We start from the raw sequence: 21,172 nt of genomic DNA, 5'->3' as shown, positions 1-21,172 counted from the left end.
TGGTCCCTTTGTCTTTCAAATCTGTCTTTCCTCTACCTGCCTGAAGCATCTTGAAGAGGCCTGTGCTGTGTGTGTCCTGTCCACCACCTTCTTTATACATAGTCTCACTGGGATAATACAACTTTCAAAAACTTCATTTATTTTTCACATATAAAAGATACTTTCATTCTAAAGGTTTCATTCTTTGTAACATCTTTTTGTGAAATGTTATCAGGAAATGTATTTTCCATCTTAGGTTTGACTAACCGAAGAGCATTAGACTGTATTATAGTGACCATGTTCTCATGTTATATTTTAGATAGTTGAACATTAACTATTGTAACTTGCCTGTTTTATGGAAACCTTTCAAAATCATATAACGTGATCCTTCGCCACTTAAAGTAATAAATGCTAGTCTTTTTATGGAAAAAAAAGGCCATTCTCTTACTTTTTTATTATTCTATGATAATGTTATCTTTTCAAAATGACCCAATCATCATGCATTATAATTCTTTAAACATGTTTATATCCCAGCTTTTCTTTCATAAGCAATTAAAAGTAGCTTACAAAGAAAATACAAGATAGCATAAATTTTAAATTGGAAGTATAAAACCAAGAAAAGGTCTTAAAATGAAATTCGAAGTAAGACTAAAAAATTACAAATCACTTATATGCAAGCTTAGTGCCTTTAATTTGTTTTAAAAGTATAGGGCAGAAAGGTATCAAAAAATGCTATTGTCATAATACAAAACAATTTTGGGTAAAAGTAATGTTTATCTTTCATACAACACCCATCTTAAAACAGCAATCTCCTCTAGACCAAATATATGTGTGTGTGTGTGTGTGTGTGTGTGTGTGTGTGTGTGTGTGTGTGTGTGTGTATCTCCACAGGCATATATACATATACAGGCATGTTGGCATTCATGTATAGATAGGTATATGTATGGATATAGTATAAGGATATCACCACCTACCCCAACAGGTAACCAAAGCTAGCTGAACATAAAAATTTCATGAGAGATTTTTTTTTTGGCATAGACACTTCCGAGGTAACATTTCAGTACTCCAAAACTTTATTAATACATTAGCTCGCATGAGAATTAAATAGGATTCTGCAGGAACACATGACTTCCCCAGTGTTTACAAATGGCTAAAGATTAGCACAACAGGCCGGGCACAGTGGCTCATGCCTGTAATCCCAGCACTTTGGGAGGCCGAGACGGGCGGATCACCTGAGGTCAGGAATTCCAGACCAGCCTGGACAACACGGTGAAACCAAGTCTCTACTAAAAATACAAAAATTAGCCGGGTGTGGTGGTGTGTGCCTGTAACCCCAGATACTCGGGAGGCTGAGGCAGGAGAATCACTGGGACCCAGGAGGCAGAGGTTGCAGTGAGCCGAGATCACACCATTGCACCCCAACCTGGGTGACAGAGCGAGACTTTGCCGCAAAAAAAAAAAAAAAAAAGATTAGCACAACAGAGTACCTAAGGCTTCCACAATATATCAAGTCAAACATCAATACACTTAACTGCAAGGAGCATGAAACAACATCAAAACACTTGGAAAGGAAACTCTTGGAAACATGGCAGAGGGGACACTAATTAAAGTTAGCTAAGAGAAAGAGAAAAATGTCAGCTAAGAGAAGAGTACTTTAGTGCAGACACCACGTTACCAAATCCTGAACCAAAAACGTGACAATAGCTGAAAAGACACATATGGGAAATATCAATGGCCACAGTCCAAATTGGGATTTTTTTTTAAGGATGAAAAAATAAAGTGACTTAAATTCATAGAGTCTGTCAGGTTATGCTGGCTCTCAAGTGGCACTCAATAGTTATTTATGTGGATACAAACAGTAAGGTTCTGGCTACCCTGCATCTGCTTTCCTATGTTTGAGAAATTTCCCTTTCATAAGTCTTGGGGGTAAGGAGAGGAGCAAAGCCCATTTTCCATTACAAAAACAGAAACATGTCAGGTTTTTCCTGACTCTTTTCTTTGCCCAAGAAATGTCCACTGCATACCTCACCCCTGTACATGATATTACCTGGCCAACTCGAATTCTTTCAGTAGACTCGGTTCCACCATCATTTCCTTCAGGAAGTACTTTCCTCTGTTCCCAAATGCCATCTGTTATCTTTATTTCTGTATTTACCACATTTTTCATAACCATACATCTGTCTATCTCTCATATTGAACCATGGGCTTCCTGAAGGCAGAGCCTGTGTTTTGTCCATGTTTATGTCCTCAATATCTAGCATAACGCTTAAAACATGAACTTTTGAGGATTAAATAAATAATAAAGAAATAAATGAGCTATGGGGGCTGGGACATACCAGTGCTTCAAATTCCTGGAGATATTTTTCATCCTAGACTTGTTCCTTCTCTTTTCACTAATTTCTACTGACAAAACCACCACCTATGGCTTCTAGTCAAGTTTTGGAATCCTTATCAAAATCCACATGGACCAGGGTACAATGTCATTGCTTCCCCATATCCTACACAAGCACACACCCTTTCGAGGTTTCCTAAAGGCTTTGTCTCTCCTAAAAAACAATTTGGAAAGTGGGCACAGAGTGAGGACAACAAATAGCGGTGAAGTATAAAAGTTTCAAAAAAGCACACATTGCTGCTTCTAGGTTCTCCTCCCCTCTTATGCTCTCATGTGCCCTCAGCTTCAGCTTCTAATAATGTTGCCAGTTGGGATACCTTATAAAGTAATAACAATCACAAAACAACAGGGACTAATAAATACTGATACCTACTATGTGGCAGGCAATGCATTAAAGGACTTAAAGCATTATCTCACTTAATCGTCTCAATGACCCTAAGCATAGGTTGTATTATTATCCTGAACTTACAGATGGAAAAAAAACAAGCATAAGGAAGTTATATAACTTGACCAAGAACACAAATCTGGTAAGTGGTAGTCAGGGTTTGAACTGAGGTCTGTCTGACTACAGAGTCTGATTTCTTCTCTGCAATATCCCGGCATCATAAACTGAGAACTAACTAAACAGTAACACCCAATATGAAGCCGAGAATACAAAATAAAGAAAATACAGAACAAATTATACTTCTACTACTGGGCAAATCGATAATGATGTTGGTAACTCCCATAAACAAACACAATAATGTCTATGTATATGTATGTGTGTGTACTGACACACTCAGAAAAAATAAATCATAAGAAACATGATGAAGTTCCAGATTATTACCAAAACAGAACTCATCAATGCATCCTATACCAATGTTTCCCACACTTGGGTCCTAATACAGATTAAGAATAGAAAGAAAGGCCTGGTTATCTGCATTTCAACAAGTTTCTCTCCCCTCTCTCAGGTGATTCTTATCAGGCATTTGATAACTAAACCATATTTAAAACCCTTGTTTCTAATAATTATTTAATTTTCTTTCAAGATTATAAGCATTTTGTATTGGGGAAAAAAAATCCACAATGTCATCAGGCAATTATATAACGACACAAACAAAAGCACCCACAAGCAGAAACATGCTACTGCCTTATGCCCTCAGCAGGAGACAGTGAACCTTTTAACTCTTTTTCAGTGTTTATTTTTATTAAATATACAAGAAAAGAACATATTTAAATATTAGAAAGGAGGGAGGGTGGGCGTGTCATTTTATGTTTGCCCAACTCTGGAGTACACTGTAAAATAACGAAGCCTGGAAAAGATAGCATTTGGTCACACACATATATATATTTTCAATCAGAATCAAAAACCCACCTAATCTTTGTGACTTGAGATATCTTATCACTTGAAAAACCACTGGGCCACAGTTTCATTCTTCAATTTAAAAAGGAAAGACAAGACAGAAAGAAGAATGGTGGTTGTCAAAAGGGTGGAGGGAGAGAGAAACAGGGAATTAGAGTTTCATGGGTATAGAGTTTCAGTTACGCTGGATGAGAAGAGTTCTGGAGATGGATGACGGTGATGGTTGTACAACAAGATAAATGTATTTAATGCCACTTAACTATCAACTTAAAACTGATTAAGATGGTAAATTTTATGTACCTTATCACAATCTAATTTTTTTTATTTTTTTATTTTTATTTATTTATTTTTTGAGACAAGAGTCTCGCTCTGTCACCCAGGCTGGAGCGCAGTGGTGCAGTTTCGGCTTACCACAACCTCTGCCTCCTAGGTTCTAGCGATTTTCCTGCCTCAGCCTCCCGAGTAGCTGGGATTACAGGCACCCACCACCATGCCCAGCTAATTTTTGTATTTTTAGTAGAGACAGGGTTTAGCCATGTTGGCCAGGCTGGTCTCGAACCCCTGACCTCAAGTGATCTGCTTGCTTCGGCCTCCCAAACTGCCAGGATTATAGGCGCGAGCCGCTGCGCCTGGCCATAATTCTTTTTTTTTTTTTCTTGAGATGGACTCTCACTCTGTCGCCAGGCTGGAGTGCAATAGTGCAATCTCAGCTCACTGCAACCCCCGCCTCCCAGATTCAAGTGATTCTCCTGCCTCAGCCTCCCAAGTAGCTAGGAATTCTTTAAATTTTTAAGAGACCGTTTTTACATATTTGAGAGAAAAGGCTAAATTGAGGTGGAACACACACACACAAAGCACAGAGCTGTGAGTCTGGTATTCTGTGATTTAGTCCTAATTTGCTCTCTGACTTTGGACACACATCCTGTAACCTGTGTTTTAGTTCTTTCTGCAGAAAATGAGTGTCAAGAATTATAGAAATTAGAATAAAAATCAGCTACAGAGCATCTGGAAATGGGTATGAGTATGGGAGGGAGGACATTATGGGCTGGTGGTAGCATAAGGTTCAAAGAACTCAACTGATTTACCCAAGATCTCAAGAAATTTACGTGAAAATAGTTGTGAAACTTAGTATAAAGAGCAATGTGCACAGGTTACTAAGACGTATCTATCGGCATAAAAGCAACACCACAAAAGGGTAATCAGAGAAGACAACTTGATGCTTTGGTATGCTACATAGAAATAATTCTTTCCAGTCAAAAAACTAGGAAGTTCATTCATTTATTCATTCACTCAATATTTAATATGCATTTACCATGTGCCAGGAAGTAAGGCACTGAGAGCAGCCGCTGTGCATATGGAGAGCTCAGAGCTCCAAAGGGAGCTCAGGAGTAAACCAGGAGAAAACCTGGTGGAAGAGCACTCAGGTGATGAAAAAAGACATGCATAGGTCTGCAGTTGAAGGGCACAGGACTACAAGGAGACCAGTGCATGAGTGGGGAGCCAGCAGCCAGGGGAAGAACATGGTGAGACATGGGGCTGGATGTGTGGCAAAGGGCCAAGACAATGCAGACTCTCATGAACGTCTTAAAGGATTGTAAACTTTTTTCCTAAGAGCTATGAAAAGCCATCAAAATGCATTAAGGAGGATTGGAAGAGATTAAATGATCAGATCTGGGGACGGACAGAGAAAAAAATTTAAATGGTCAAAGAACTCCCACAAAATCCAGTTAAGTGGCCACGGTGGCTTGCAGAAGAATGTGGCAGCAGTAGATAAAAAGTGGTCAAGTCAGGAGATATTTAGAAAGGCAAATCTACAGAACTCAGTTACATGACAATGGTTATAGTAAATAGGGCTGTAAGCATGGATGAGAGACAACACAGAGAGAAAAGAAAAAGTCCAACACGCAATCTTGAAAAACTCCAGTGTTTACTGGCCTTGTGAAAGAGGCCAAGTTTACAGAGGGAACTGAGCAGGAGCAGACAAGAAGTGGGAGAAAAACCAGGAGTACAGTGTCATAAAAGCTAAAGGAAAGAGTATTTCAAGAAGAAAAGAATGGCCAATAGCGTGAAATACTAAAATGTAAGGAAGATGAGGCCTGAAAAATATCCACTGGATTTAGCTACACAGAAGTCACCCATCACCCAAGAACAAGCATTTTAATGAATTATGGAGTAAGAGACTAGATTAGTATGTGTTGAAGAATGAGTATGAAGTGAAGAAATGATGATGGAGAGGATATTGCCAACTCTTCTGAGGACTTTGGCCTTGAAGGAAAGGAATGATATAAGGTAGTAGCTGGAATAAAGCATGTAGTTAAGGAAGAGTGTTTTTGTTGATTGTTGTTTTATTAACAGAAGAGGCTGCAGCATACTTAAAATCCAATAAGAAAAATCTATTGAAGGAAAAAGATGAAGATATACAAAAAAGGTTTCTAAGGCAATGACAGAAATAAGATCCAGGGCACAGCAGGAGGGGACAGGCTTTGGGTGGGTGGAGAGAGGACTCCTGTGTTGAAAAGGAGCAGGGGTGTGAGGATGGGCGCAGATGAAGATAGGTTTGTGTTTTTGGTAGCAAAAAAGACTTTCTACTTGTTGGCTTCAATTTTCTCTGAGAGTAGGAGTCTAGATCACCTGTTAACACTGAGAAAAGGTGGTGGGAGGAGGTGCTGTGAGGAAGAGAAGGGTTAATCACACAGATAGAAAAAGACTGCTGGCCAGAACCATTTGAGGCTGGTGATGATGAAGTTCTAATGAAATCCATCTACCCTGAAGTATCGCTTTCTCTGGTGTGCTTCCTGTGTGGGGACATGCACAGACAAAGCACATGGCTGGGCTCATACAGGCTCAGCCTTTGCTGGCGAAACAGTACATACTCAGCAGTTTGCAAGGAACTGAAAAGGGATTGGGTGGAAGTGTAAAACAAAACAAAAACAAGCCTCATTCCATTTACCTAGACACCATTTTTGGAACACCTTCTATGCTACAGAACAACCCACACAGAGGTGACTGAAGACACATATGCCACTTAACATCTGCTTTTCAAAACATCACAATAAAAATATACATTCAATATGTCTCACTATCCTATGACAGCAGAGAAGTTACCATAACAAATTCCTGAAGATGACTGTTTCGATTAAATCATGTTCAGGCTTAGCATGTCCTTACCGTTCTTACTGGTGCAAAAAGCAGCTCACCTTGCAATCGCCAAAAAAAAAAAAAAAAGGCCTGCATAACTCAGTGTGGACATCCCTTCATGCTCATATTTGGGCACAGATTAGAAACAAGCTATGAAGGTAATTTTCCCTTGTTCTCAAAACTAGGTGCCTGAGTTTTTTCAAATGTTCTTTTTTTTTTTCTACAAAGTGACTCTCCATTAACAATAAGGTAGACAGCAAAAATGAGAAACAGTATATTTATAGCAAGCTTAGTACTTCGAGGTTAGAGTCTAACAACTTCAATAATTAAAAGATACCTAACAAATTATGACTTTCTCACTTCACAAAGAACAATAAAACCCATAACAGCCTAAATTTTAATGAATACAGAGAATGGTATTGATGTTGATAGAGAAGTAACTCCTCCAGTACCTATATTTTAGTGAACTAAGAAAAGTAAAATTTAAGTAAACTTTAGTGACTAAAGGATAAATACACCCTCCCCAAAAAGGGGGTAGTGGGAATCAATTTATTCTTATTATGGTAGAAAAATAATTCTCAAACTACTTCATATTACAGACTAAGATGAGAATGTGAATAATCAAGTCAAAATACAAGAAGTGTTAAAACAAACAGATGGAGAAGAAAAACAGATGGAGTTACATATACCGGCTGCTCCTGTAATGTAAAAGAAATCTTCATGTGAGAGAAAGGTAAGAGAATGCTAAAGGGAAACATGACAAAGGTAGGACTTGTCAAGTTTCTAAGCAAGGAGAGTCTTGATCAAAACCCCATCTTCCCTCAAGCTCTACAGCCCTATTGTTAGTGGATCAGTGGCAGCATGCAGGGGGAGGGGAAACTCATGTTTACTACATTCTTCCTGAATTTCCAGGAGAGTAATAGGCAGTCTCTCATATGCTACCTCAAGACAGTCCCACTCTTTTTTTTTTTGGTGAGACGGAGTTTCACACTTGTTACCCAGGCTGGAGTGCAATGGCGCCATCTCAGCTAACTGCAACCTCTGCCTCCCGGGTTCAAGCGATTTTCCTGCCTCAGCCTCCTGAGTAGCTAGGACTATAGGCGCCACCAGTTAAAAAAAAAATACAAAAAGTTAGCCACCAGGCCTGGCTAACTTTTTGTATTTTTAGTAGAGCTGCCATTTCTCCATGTTGGCCAGGATGGTCTTGAACTCCTCACCTCAAGTGATCTGCCTGCCTCAGCCTCCCAAAGTGTCAGGATTACAGGCATGAGTCATCACACCTGGTTGACCCTCTAACTTTTTCAATGATCACGTCACTGAAATTTGTCAACTTATTTGGTCATTTTTCCCCCCTAAACTCTTAACACGTGCATGCTTAGACTAACAGCTTGCACATCAAACAGAGTGAAACATGGGCCTGCAATTTCATCACTGGGATAGCTTTAAAAGCTGAAAAGAAATAATTTTATGAATGAAAGGGCAAAGTAAAAGAAAGAATAGAAAAAAAAAGAGTGGAGCTTAGACCTGCTAAAAGGTACTTAACAATAAAGAGGTGTTTGTTTCTCAAAGGCATCATGGAGGGAAACAGTGCAGAAGGGGTATGCATCAGTACAACTCTTTTGGCAGACAATTCAGAGGTACGTCTCAAAATTTTAAATGTAATACCCTTTGTCCCAGCAATTCCATTTCCAGGACCTTATCCTATGGACATATTCACATGCCTCACAAAGACACATACAAAGTTCAATACAACAGTTTTAAAAGCAAAAAAAAAAACAACCAAAAAAACATAATATCCATCAATAAGGCACTCTAAATAAAATGTGACATGCATACAAAAGAATACCATATGACATTTTTTAAAAATCACAGATACGAGAAAAAGTAAGACTGTGGTAAAAAGTGCCTGCTGTAGAAACTGCAACCAGGTTTGCCAGGCTCCCATGAAGAAGACAACCAGATGAGCTATCTCCCTACTGTGGCTGTGTCACTTTTTCAGTTTTCTGCCTCAAAAATGGAAGTAGGAGAATGTGGGCTATACCTTACATCACATCTATAAAGATCTTTTTCGGCTGGGCATGGTGACTCATGCCCATAATCCCAGCACTTTGGGAGGCCAAGGCAGGTGGATCATTTGAGGTGAGGAGTTTGAGACCAGCCTGACCAACATGGTGAAACCCCATCTCTACTAAAAATACAAAAAAATTAGCCAGGCATGGTGGTGCATGCCTGCAGTCCCAACTACTCGGGAGGCTGAGGCAGGAAAATCACTTGAACCCGGGAGGTGGAGGTTGCACTGAGCCGAGATCACGCCACTGCACTCCAGCCTGGATGACAGGGCAAGACTCAATCTCAAAACAAAACAAAACAAAACAAAACAAAACACACACAGTAATGGGAGGCTTCATACTACAGAGAATTTCTGTAAAATTAATCTAGGCAAGAAGGCCAGGAACATAAAAACAAAGTAATATATTCAGGTATTTCCTCTAAATATTTACATGCCAAATTACATCCCCCAAATTGTATGTAAAACCATATAGCCACAATAAAAATGGTCACCAGATGTAGACACTAACTCTTACAACTCGCTTGGATGCAGATGCATTACATTATAAGCAGTGTACACTAGCTCTTCACGAATTTTAAAATGCGATAACGGTTAGAACTCATCCATTCCTGCTCTCCAAGTTCAATCATTTGAGTTCATTTGGCAAGGTAAATAAGCAATTCGATTTTTTCTACACAGGCTGAAATACTGGTAACTATTTTTTAATTGATAACTTTCAGGCTATGTGTGTGTCTGGCTTATGGCCAAACTACAGCCCATGGCTGTGTGTATGCACACACATACACATACCCTCATACCTCTGCATTCTGCAGCCTGAAGGCTAAGTCAACACCAAGCCAACTTACTATGGGAACATTTCAAACCCTAAAGGGCCTTCTCCCGGTATTAAACCAGTCCAATCCAGTTTAGCTTCTAAGGTGTGACTGAATTCATGCCTATGACTGAATCACCAGCCTCCAGGTCATACTATTAAACAAGCTGACTCTGACCACAGCTATACAATCTAACCTTCCCAGTTACAGCATATTTAAACTTTAATATAATGAAATATGATGGCCCTACTATATTCTCATTCAAAATGCAAACAATGGACAAAATAATTGCTATCCAACTACATACTCAGACAAGTGAAAAGTTCCTGCCTAATTAGAAAACATTTAACTGCTTTGCTCCTGCATACAACCTATTCCCAAAATTTTGCATCTTAATTGGTTAATATATTTAAAACAAGCCTATGAAAAGACTGCCAGGGGCATTAAAAGGCAAATTATTTATTTATTTACATTTTGCTTTTTTATTTTTATTTTTTAAAGGCAATTTAAATAAACGAATGAGATAAATTAAAAACAAGAATAAGACAGGCAGAAACTAGTAAGCAGAAAAAATCTCTTCAAACACACACACCCCTAGTTTTAGTCTTGACATACTTCGTATCTTTCCATAGTGCCACCTCTGATTTGCAATAGGCCCTTCCACACATTTTGCACTGTTCTCTCTGGCCTTCAGGTACATATTCATGTTCATGCCTGCTCAGGCAGACTTGTTTTTACACAGAGCAATGTTAGGTGCTGTTGTTTTGGAATTTGACTTTCATTAATGTTCTGGGGCAGATATCCACTTGGAGAGAATGAGAGAAGCCAGACAAGTCAGAGGCTAAGTTTCAAGCTGGAAGTCAGAGCTTTACCTCTTTCAAAAAGAAACAAGTCAATTTTACTGTGATGCCTCGGCAAACCCTTAAATAAGAGGAGAGTTGAACCCTCTGCTTGTAACACCTACCTCTGAAGAATAAGCACTACTGCCCTGGATTTCACTCCTCTATATCAACCCCAACTCTTGGGGACTTATTAATCCACTAGTGTTTAAAGGATACTCCTAGGATCCCTTGCCTATTGGCTCTGGGTTAATTCTACTTTATTCTCTCTTGCTTTTAACCTACTTACACACCAGATGTTTTTGTGACATTCTTTTGATCTAAGTTCATCAAATCCAGTATTCTTTGTTAGTCTTTTGATTGAAAATTAAGGTAAGATTAAGGGCAATAGTAAGGCTTATTTACCCACAGTTGTGGTTTTTAGCAAAAAGGTTGTATTATATTCTTAAAAAAATTAAAGTATACAAACAGAACAAGCAGAAACTAGTACATGTATGTAATATTTTTATTACTTGAACCTTTTCCATTGAAAACTGAACATAACACACAGAAGTTCCTAGAAGGAATTATGAACAGAATTTCCTAACACAGGTTTAAGGGAAAGACATAATGTATTTATCAGTGACCTATTTAAATAGAAGCTATAGAACTATCCCTTGCAATCTCTTCCACTAAAGCATATAACTTTCATTCTTATTACCCCCATTGCATAATCCAGGCTCTTCGTCCTCTTTAGGATAATGTGACATACTAAAACTGCTTAATTTCGCTGTAATTTTGCTCTTACTCATTCTAAGAATCTTAATGTTCTTTTATTATCCATAATTTTCCTTAAGTTGTTATGAGTTGTTGCTGATACTATTTTCATAGATGGCTAACTGTAAGTTAAACTGTAAAGCTAACTCTAAGTTAAACAAGTTCATTAAACCCTCATTAATTAAAGTTAAACAACTTTGGTAACTAATTAATTAGTTAAACAACTAAATTAGACCCTCATTAATTTCTTACAAGAGGCAAAGACCTTAGTTGTCAGTTCTATATGGTACTATTCTTTTAGTCATTTCTTAAGTTCATTGATAATTTTCATATATCTTGAGATGCACTATCACAGTTGTTCTGGTCAACAGTTCCATTCCTTGAAATCTAGTTTGCCTAAAGAAAACTATGTAAGTAGTTACATAGAAGTATATGAAGATGAGAATTCAGAGCAATCACCTCTGTTATGTAAAAGGTATGTGATGTCAAAAACATGAGTTACTCTTTGAGCCTCAGTTTCTTTATTGATAAAAATGAAGTCATGCCATAAAGACGGCAACAACCGGACACTGGGGACTACTATGGGGTGGGGGGCAAGGGCTGAAAAACTACCTATTAGGTGTGATGCTCACTACCTAGGTGACAGGATCAGTTGTACCCCAACCCTCAGCATCATGCAATATATCCAAGTAACAGACCTGCACATATACCCCTAGAATCTAAAATAAAAGTTGAAATTATTTTAAAAACAGAGTCACAATCTATTTCACAGGACTGTGGTAATTTTAAAAGCTAACACATTAAAAAACAGCTAGGACAGAAACTGCCACATGGCCAATATTATACATCTATTTCTTAAGTAATTATTTTGTGACTGTTACTTACTTTTTAACTTCATGGATCATTTTTATTCCGTAACATCTATAAACTACACTTATTATAAAAATCTCTCTTCATTGTTATTTCATATATTAATTCTTTCAAGAAACATGAAAATTATATTTTCCATGGAAAACTTTAGGATACTGAATTGTTAGGAAAACAAATACTCTTTATAGGGTTAATAAACATTCTTTTTATTTTCAAGAGTCATATTCTATATGGAAACACTAATAAAAATGTGCTGGACAATCCAAATATATTTGATTAATAACTTATAACAGTATAATTTATATTAATACAAAATGTGAAGGATGCTATTGCTCTGTTCCTATTTCAGATCAATATTTCTAAATCTTTAGAAGATATGCACCAAAAATCTTACTAAGTCAGTCACCTATCACAAATAATATTGGTTTGCTTTTAAGTCAAAAATATATTTTCCTTCTAATCTCTGGAGAAAAATTTCCTATTCCATCTTGAGGATGCAAATTTGCTGCATAAGGATAACCACATCCCTCTTTTCATCCACTACAGCAACCAACAGAAACCAAGCCTACTGTGTCACCTCAGATAAATTTTATTGCCAAAGCCAAGTAAAATCCATATAAATGTTTGATCTAAATACAGAAAATAAAGCCCAATAAAATGGACATTTTCCACAACAAATCCAAATACAGCACAAAACTTATGGAAATAATTATCAAGGAAAAACAATTATTAAGTAAAAAACTACTCTTTTTTTGAGACAGGGTCTTGCTCTGTCACCTACCCTGGAGTGTGGTGACACAGTCACAACTCACTGCAGTCTCGACCTCCTGGACTCAAGCTACCTACCCACCTCAGACTCCCAAGAAGAAAATGAGGAGGAGGCAGAAGCAGATAACGTTTAGGACCCTTTTTAGTCTAAAGCTGTACTAACAGACTATAAACACAACACAGAAGTCAGGTCACAATAGGCAGAGTCAAGCAACTGAAAGTAGAAAATTTAAAAAATAACTCCAAAGAAAATTCTAAATTCTAATTCTAAATTCTCTACAGGTGTGTGCTACCATGCCTGGCTAATTTTTAAATTTTTTGTAGAGATGGGGTCTTGGTGTGTTGCCCAGGCTGGTCTCCAACTCCTGAGCTCCAGCAATCCTCCTGCCTCAGCCTCACAAAGTGCTGGGATTACAGGTGTGAGCCAGGGCATCCAGCCAAGACATTACTCTCTAAATGTGATTATGATTGTCCAATATCAAAAAATTTGCGCATGGTGATATTTTGACTGTTTATATTTGTCTCTTTTTTCTTTTAGAGTAAATCAAGGTATTCAACAGAGAGAAATACATACAATTCAACTCTCTTAATTATTTCACATGCTGGAAGAAAAGTACTCATTTTTTTTTTTAAGAAAGGCTCAATGACTTCAACTAAAAATGAAGTTCTATAGATGAAAGGTTTCTTCTAGTGAAAGAAACCACAATAACATTTTATAAGCTACAGAACAACAACAGAATTTCAGCAACAAAGAAATCTTGTAAGCATTTAAACCTGATACATGGTATTTTAACCATGAATTTTAACAAAGGAAAATAAAGCAAACTAGGAAAACCAAAGTTCTAAGTTAAAGCTACACATTGTTCTAAAAAGTTATTTCTGTCAAAATAAAAGTTCAAAACAAATAACTAATTCAAAGACTCAAATTCTCACCTAAAGCAGTAAGAGCTCTATGACATCAAACTTTCATAGGAAATTTTAGGATCTCTGACACACACAATGAAATACTTAAGTACTTAGGAGAAAAATGCGTTTTATATATATATACACACACACACCAATTTGTATTTATAATTATTCATGAATACTAGAGAGATAATGTCCAGAGGTCATTGTTTTTAAAAGTGGGGGTTTTTCTAATCTATTTTATTTTTGTAGAAATGGGGTCTTGCTATATTGTCCAGGTTGGTCTCAAACTCCTGGCCTCAAGCAATCCTCCTGCCTCATCCTCCCTGCCAAAAGTAGGTTATTTTAGAAGAATAGCTGGCTCCTATATTTTGCTTCTGCCTAAAAAACTTCAAAGGAGAGAGCAGAACACACCCTCAAAGAAGCACTGTTACAAATACTTTAGGTATCACAATTGAAATATTTTAATTCAAAGACCACAAAGATTCTATCATTCCAAGTACAGAATGTGTCCAGCTGCACAGCCTTCTCATGGCCTCTCATTCTAAGTCACCTGGACAGTGCAGTATGATGATGGCTGTGTCTGCAGCCACTAAACCTTCACTCAAGAAGATCTGGTGCTTTAAACAAGTGTAGGCAAGTTGATCCTGGTTTTTCTTTTTGATTCAGCAACCTACACCCACCTCTATTTAAATGTTGTTCCACAAAGGAAGGATACAATTATAGTGTTTAAAAATAGGGGCCAGGCGTGGTGACTCATGCGGCCAAGCACGGTGGCTCACACCTGTAATCCTAGCATTTTGGGAGGCCAAGGTAGGTAGATCACCTGAGGTCAGGAGTTCAAGACCGGACTGGCCAACATGGTGAAATCCTGTCTCTACTAAAAAAATAATAATAATAATAAAATTAGCCAGGAGTGGTGGCAGGTGCCTGTAATCCCAGCTACCTGGGAGGCTGAGGCAGAAGAATCGCTTGAACCTGGGAGGCGGAGATTGCAGTGAGCCAAGATCATGCCATTGCACTCTAGCCTGGGCAACAATAACGAAACTACATCTCAAAAAATACATTAATTAATTAAATAAAATAAAAATAGGGGCTCCTGAGTGTGCATATGTGGAGGATTCATTACAGTTTTTAGATGTTGAAATTTCCAAAATAAAAAGGGAGAAAGGAAAGGGGAGAGAAAAGAGAAGTGAAAGAAAAGAAGAGGAAAGAGAGAAAGAGAACGGGATGTCAAATCAAACAGAGCTGGCTTTGAGTCTAAGTTCTCTAACTTATTAGCAGTATAAACTTGGTAAACCTAAGGTTCCTTATTTGTAAAATTTGGATAATAACAATTCCTGCTTTATGGATTGTTAGGAGATTTGAATGAGATAACATGTGTATAGCATTTAAGAGAATATAGAAAGTTATCAAACCATTAACTATCCTATATAATTATTTTTATTGTAATCAAATAAATTTGTTAGTTTAATGACTTTATAGTTCACATATAGTTTATAATTTAATGACTTCATAGCTTTAGGAATATAGTTAGTTACTCAACAACATGACATAATATTTGTAAACCAAAAAAAAAAAAAACCTAACTGAAAAAACTGAAATCAAGTTTTCAGCCTGTAATCCCAGCACTTTGGGAGGCCGAGGTGAGGGGATCACTTGAGGTCAGGAGTTCGAGACCAGCCTGGCCAACATGGTGAAACCCCATCTCTACTAAAAACATAAAAATTAGCCGGGTGTGGTGGCATACGCCTGTAATCCCAGCTACTCGGGAGGCTGAGGCAGGAGAATCGCTTGAACCTGGGAGGTGGAGGTTGCGGTGAGCCGAGATCGTGCCACTGCACTCCAGTCTGGGTAACAGCACGAGACTTTGTCTCAAAAAAAAAAAAAAAGAAATACATTATTTTCAGTAAATACTTTCTGGGGATTTAGCTTCTTATAAGGCAATAAGAACATGAACCCAAGAGCCAGATTGCCTAAGTTTGAGTTCCAAGTCTGCCACTCACTGGTTGTATGACTGCAAGCCAAGTATTTACTGTGTCTCAGTTTCTGTCTGTTTACTGGGATGACAATAGGGATGTTGTGAGGAGTAAATGAATTAACATATGTAAACTGCTTAGAATAGTGCCTGGCACTTAGTAAGTGTTATGTAAGTATTAATGTGGATTTAGTTGTTAATAATTCTCAACAGGAAACTATTTACCACCCCAAAACTGGCAATTGCTAAGCCCACTCACTAGAGTAATTAGACTAGGAGATACGAACTGGAAACTTGTGGGCTACAAGTCTGAACTAAACTCTAACCTTCACACTCAGCAGTTCTTTAGAGGCAAAATTAAAGCTTGCTAGCTGCTAAGTTACTGCCAATATCCAAAGACATATTACAGCCGTGTGTGTGTGTGTACGTGTGTGTGTGTGTGTGTGTGTGTACACACTACAATTCAGAATGATGGCCTCTAAGTAGTGGAAATGTGATTTTTAAAATTTTTTTTTATTTTCTTAAGCCAGAGTCTCACCCTGTCACTCAGGCTGCAGTGCAGTCACATGATCATGGCTCACCACAGCCTTGGCCTCCGGAGTAGCTGGAAATACAGGCGCCTGCCACCATGCCAAGCTAATTTTTCATATTTTTTTGAAGAGAGAGGGTTTTACCCTTTTGCCAAGGCTGTTCTCGAACTCCTAGGCTCAAGCAACGTACCCACTTTGGCTTCCCTAAGTCCTGGGATTACAGGCATGGGCCACTGCACGCGGCCGATTTTTTATTTCAATTTTTCTGTATTTTCTAATTTTTTGCCATGTTTTTTCTTCTATAATAATAAAAGATAATTTTTAAATTCAGAAATGAAAGAAACATGTCTTACAGTTGTATAAGGAAAATATCCACAAATTCCATACCTGTATTTATGAATGATGGCATTAAATAATTTTCCATCTCTCCAGCAGGTAGTGAAATTTTCACACCGAATTCCAGCATAACCCTCTGTTGCCTGCTGTGTCCAGAGTAGCAATCTCTCTTTTGCAGACATATCCTCTGACTCTCCAGTAACATGGATATCAGATATCTAGATATAACAGAAAGTGTTAAACCTTTAGAAAGGAAGGAAGCTAACTCAGATTAAGAACCTACTACGTGCCAAGCACTTTCCAAATGTAAGATTAGGATAATAACAATTCAAGCTTTATGAGATTGTTAAGAGATGTGAATGAGATGACATGTGTATCGCACTTAAGAGAATGCCCCACATGTAGAAAGTTATCAAACCATTAGCTATTCTATATAATTATTTTTATTTAGCCCTCATATCTCTCCCTTACAAATTTTCCCCATTTTACATATAGGAAATAAATAAATTTTCTCCATTTTACATATAGGAAATCTGACTTTCAAAGAGGTTAACAACAGATTGAAAAAGTCAGATTTAACTCATTTGTGTCCAATTTAAAAGCATTTATTCTCTTTTTACTAAACCAAAACTCTACAGTATTGAAAATTTTACATTCTTCTTTCCGAATCAGTTTTGTTAAAACAACTTAAGGAGACACATTTCCAAGTTCAAATGGATCAGAAGTAAAACCTATAAATTACTCTATACTACCACCTGCAGAGCAGAATTTGATCCAACAGGTATTCTGTGTAAAGAACAATGAAAGAAGTAGTATTCTCTCCTATTAACTATATTATATAATAATTTGGTCAGAAGTCTCTAATGTTCGCATGAGTCCTTGCTCGGCTTGCTCAACCTGAAACCTTTATCAACTGATTTTTTCTCCTGTATTTTGTTCTCATGAAGTTTTCTAAAAGTCTCTTCCACCGAATAATGATAAAACAGGCCACCAGTTTCCCAAGAAACCTCTTTGGAAATTTTTTACATTCTCTCAAGAGCACCTCTTTGATAAGGGTCCTACTTAATCTGCTGATAATTACATTAAGGCACAAAGTGACTTTACCAGGGGTCACACAGTAATTCCAAAGCTGAGATTAACACCACCAACAACTGTTCCCTCAATCAGTGCAAGATGCAAAGCCAAGGGATCAACAAGACAGGCGGCACGCCAGAATCAGGATGAGCAAGTCAGAAATGGGAAGCAAGACATAGGAAGAACAAATCATTCTGTAACAGGGAAAATATCACTAGACTAGAGTCATGAGACAGGCTTCTAGACCTGGTTCCTAGTCCCATAGGTTTGAATAATTCATTTCATGTTTGAGAGTCAACTTCCTTATCTATAAAATGAGGAGGAGACAGAAGCAGATAACGTTTAGGACGCTGTTCAGTCTAAAGTTTTACTAACAGACTATACACACAACACAGAAGTCAGAGGTCACAATAGGCAGAGTCAAGCAACTGAAAGTAGAGAATTTAAAAAAAAAAAACTCCAAGGAAAACCTGTTACATGTGGCAGTGCCAGGCTCAAACAGGAAGCCCTTTATTCTTCCCAGCTGCCACAGAGCCAGAGGCACAGCCAAGCCAGGTACCCGGGGCAGGAAGGCTGTGGCAGTGAAAGCCCTTGCCAGGCCTGGCAGCCCCTGACAACTTCACTTGTTGGAAATGACAGGGGGCCTCACACACTCCTTCTCCAGTGTTCAGCAGAGGCTGCCATGCCCCATGGAGCTTCACTCTCAGTCACAGTCTGAGACACTCTGCTTGACAAATGGCCAGGATTGAAAAGTGGAACAAACAGTCTCAATTTTAATAATCTTTGCCAGGGATCCATGCCAATCTCCACAGCATGGAAAAGAACTCTGTACATAAACACATCATATAGTATACATAGAAGAAATTTCTTTTTTTTAATGTGGAAAAAAAAAACAGCATAAAATTTACCAATATTCTTTGGCCCAAGTTCCAACGATATTCTGGTCAAAAATTATGCTACAGTACCTTTTCAGCACATCCCAAGAGTTTAAATCCCATGTCCACCATTCACATGTTCAAGTTACTTAACTGCTTTAAGCCCATTCCCTTACTTGTAAAATAATGATGATTATACGTGTTGTGAGAATCAACAACATTAGCACAGCGTAATATGCCTGGCCCATAGTCAGTACATGCTCAAAATAGGTGAGCTATGTTACTATTGTAGTTATTGTTATTCTTTTTGAAAAAGGGAGAAGTAAAACCTTGACATCATCATCATCATCATTATTATTATTATTATTATTTTTTTTTTTTTTTTTTGAGATGGAGTTTCACTCTTGTTGCCCAGGCTAGAGTGCAATGACGCGATCTCGGCTCACCGCAACCTCCACCTCCCAGGTTCAAGCAATTCTCCTGCCTCAGACACCCAAGTAGCTGGGATTACAGGCATGCACCACCATGCCCGGCTAATTTTGTATTTTTAGTAGAGATGGGGTTTTTCCATGTTGAGGCTGGTCTCGAACTCCTGACCTCAGGTGATCCACCTGCCTTGGCCTCCCAAAGTACTGGGATTACAGGCGTGAGCCACTGTGCCTGGCCAACTTTACTATTTTCTTAACTCTCTTCCCATAAAGAGGAATAAAAGAATAAGTTTTTAAAATTTGCTGCCTTAAACCAATTAAAATCTATGATCACAAGGGTTCAGAGAAGCTAATCTAGGAAACGGTGAATGAAAAAGTTGAGGCCAGGCGTGGTGGCTCACACCTGTAATCCCAGCACATTGGGAGGCCAAGATGAGAGGATCACTTGAGCCTAGGTGTTCGAGACCAGGCTAGGCGACACAGTGAGACCCCATCTCTATTTAAAAAAAAAAAAAAAAAAAAAAAGTTGCCTGGCATAATAGCATGTGTTCACAGTCCCAGCTACTAGGGAGGCTGAGGCAGAACGCTTGAGTCTAGGAGGTTGAGGCTGTAGTGAGCCATGATCACACCACTGCACTCCAGCCTGGATGACAGAGTGAGACCCTTAAAAACAAAAACAAAAAAACAAGAAAGAAAAGAAAAGAAAAAGTTGAGCCCCTTGGTCTCTATAACCCTTTAAAAATAGTAAAATCAACTGTTTTGGGGAACCCTTACAATTCAAGAGCCACCTAGATAGTATGTATAATGAGAGATAGAAAAGGTAGATAGCTGGGGTTGTGTGGGACTGTTTGCTGCTAATTCCATGCCAGTCAGTTACAAAAGTATTACCTGTTAACTAGGGAAGTCAGTAAAGTTCAACTACAAGGTATCAGCTTAATAGGTTCAAGTGCTACACAGTAGTTTTACCAGAGGAAGGATGTTAAAGGAGTTTAGAGGTCTGAAAATGGTCTAAATGTCAAGAGAAAATAATGTATTCTTACTAAATAAGTTTCTAATAGATGAATTTCAGATTGTTACAAATGCAATTTCATACTGTTATATATACACACAATTAAAAAGCTATAATTTTAAAATGCATATTCAAAAGCATATTCATATAATTTTACAATGCATATTCAAATGTTATGAACCAAGCTTTAAAATATCAAAGATTAAACCAAGTCCCAGACTCCAGTAGGCCCACAAGCAGGGCAGGTGAATTCTAACTCCTTCACTTTCAGCTTTTCCTGCTATTTCCAATAAACTGAACATCATCCTCTTATACCAATTTAAGGCATTTTTAAAAATACTGTTACCATTAGCCACTAATATATCACACTTTTCATGATACTATGCAACCAAAATTAAAAAGTAAGTTAAATGCTAAAAATTGTTTAAGTCTTCAGTTGTCATTCATAATCCCTGATCTGAAAACTGTGCGTTCAACAGAACAGCCTGAATCTTCCACCAATGACAGGTTAATGGTGGTTTCACATTTGGGTCAGATTCTAGAAAGTAATCAAGCTACCTCCCTTCAAAATCTGGAGGCGATGTAGTGATAATCAGAGAGGGTTCAATTCATACTGCCTGGGTTTCAATCTTAATTCCAACAGTTAATGAAATGAATGACCCAGACTACTCACGTAATCTCCTAAAATCCATTTTCTTTATCTTTTTTTTTTTTGAGACGGAATCTTACTCTGTCACCCAGCATGGACTGCAGTAGTGCCATCTTGGCTCACTGCAACCTCCGCCTCCCAGGTTCAAGTGATTCTCCTGCCTCAGCCTCCCAAGTAGTTGGGACTAAAGGTGTGTGCTACCATATCCGGCAATTTTTGTATTTTTTGTAGAGACACGGTTTCACCATGTTGTCCAGGCTGGTCTTGAACTCCTGACTGCAGGTGATTCACCCACCTTGGCCTCCCAAACTGCTGGGATTACAGGCGTGAGCCACTGCGCCTGGTCTCACTTTATTCATCTTTAAAACTTAAATAATAACGACAATCTATCCAAAATAGAAATCAAGAAAGCAATCCCAT

The 21,172-nt window shown here is 38.1% G+C and overlaps 1 protein-coding gene across 24 annotated transcripts in view; it reads right to left on the bottom strand.

The window, feature by feature from the left end:
* DST (dystonin) overlaps positions 1 to 21,172 on the bottom strand; it is a 488,729-nt gene that overhangs the window by 187,909 nt on the left and 279,648 nt on the right. For all 24 annotated transcript variants that reach the window (XM_005552656.4, XM_005552659.4, XM_005552672.4 and 21 more), the window contains one exon: positions 16,769 to 16,935. In XM_005552656.4, the coding sequence (XP_005552713.3) occupies positions 16,769 to 16,935 (167 nt within the window). The remainder of the gene's footprint in view (positions 1 to 16,768; positions 16,936 to 21,172) is intronic.

Source organism: Macaca fascicularis, chromosome 4 (genome assembly GCF_037993035.2).
Source record: "Macaca fascicularis isolate 582-1 chromosome 4, T2T-MFA8v1.1".
Lineage (NCBI taxonomy): Eukaryota > Metazoa > Chordata > Mammalia > Primates > Cercopithecidae > Macaca > Macaca fascicularis.
The sequence above is the reverse complement of the archived record's forward strand: the minus strand, read 5'-3'. Positions and strand labels throughout refer to the sequence as shown.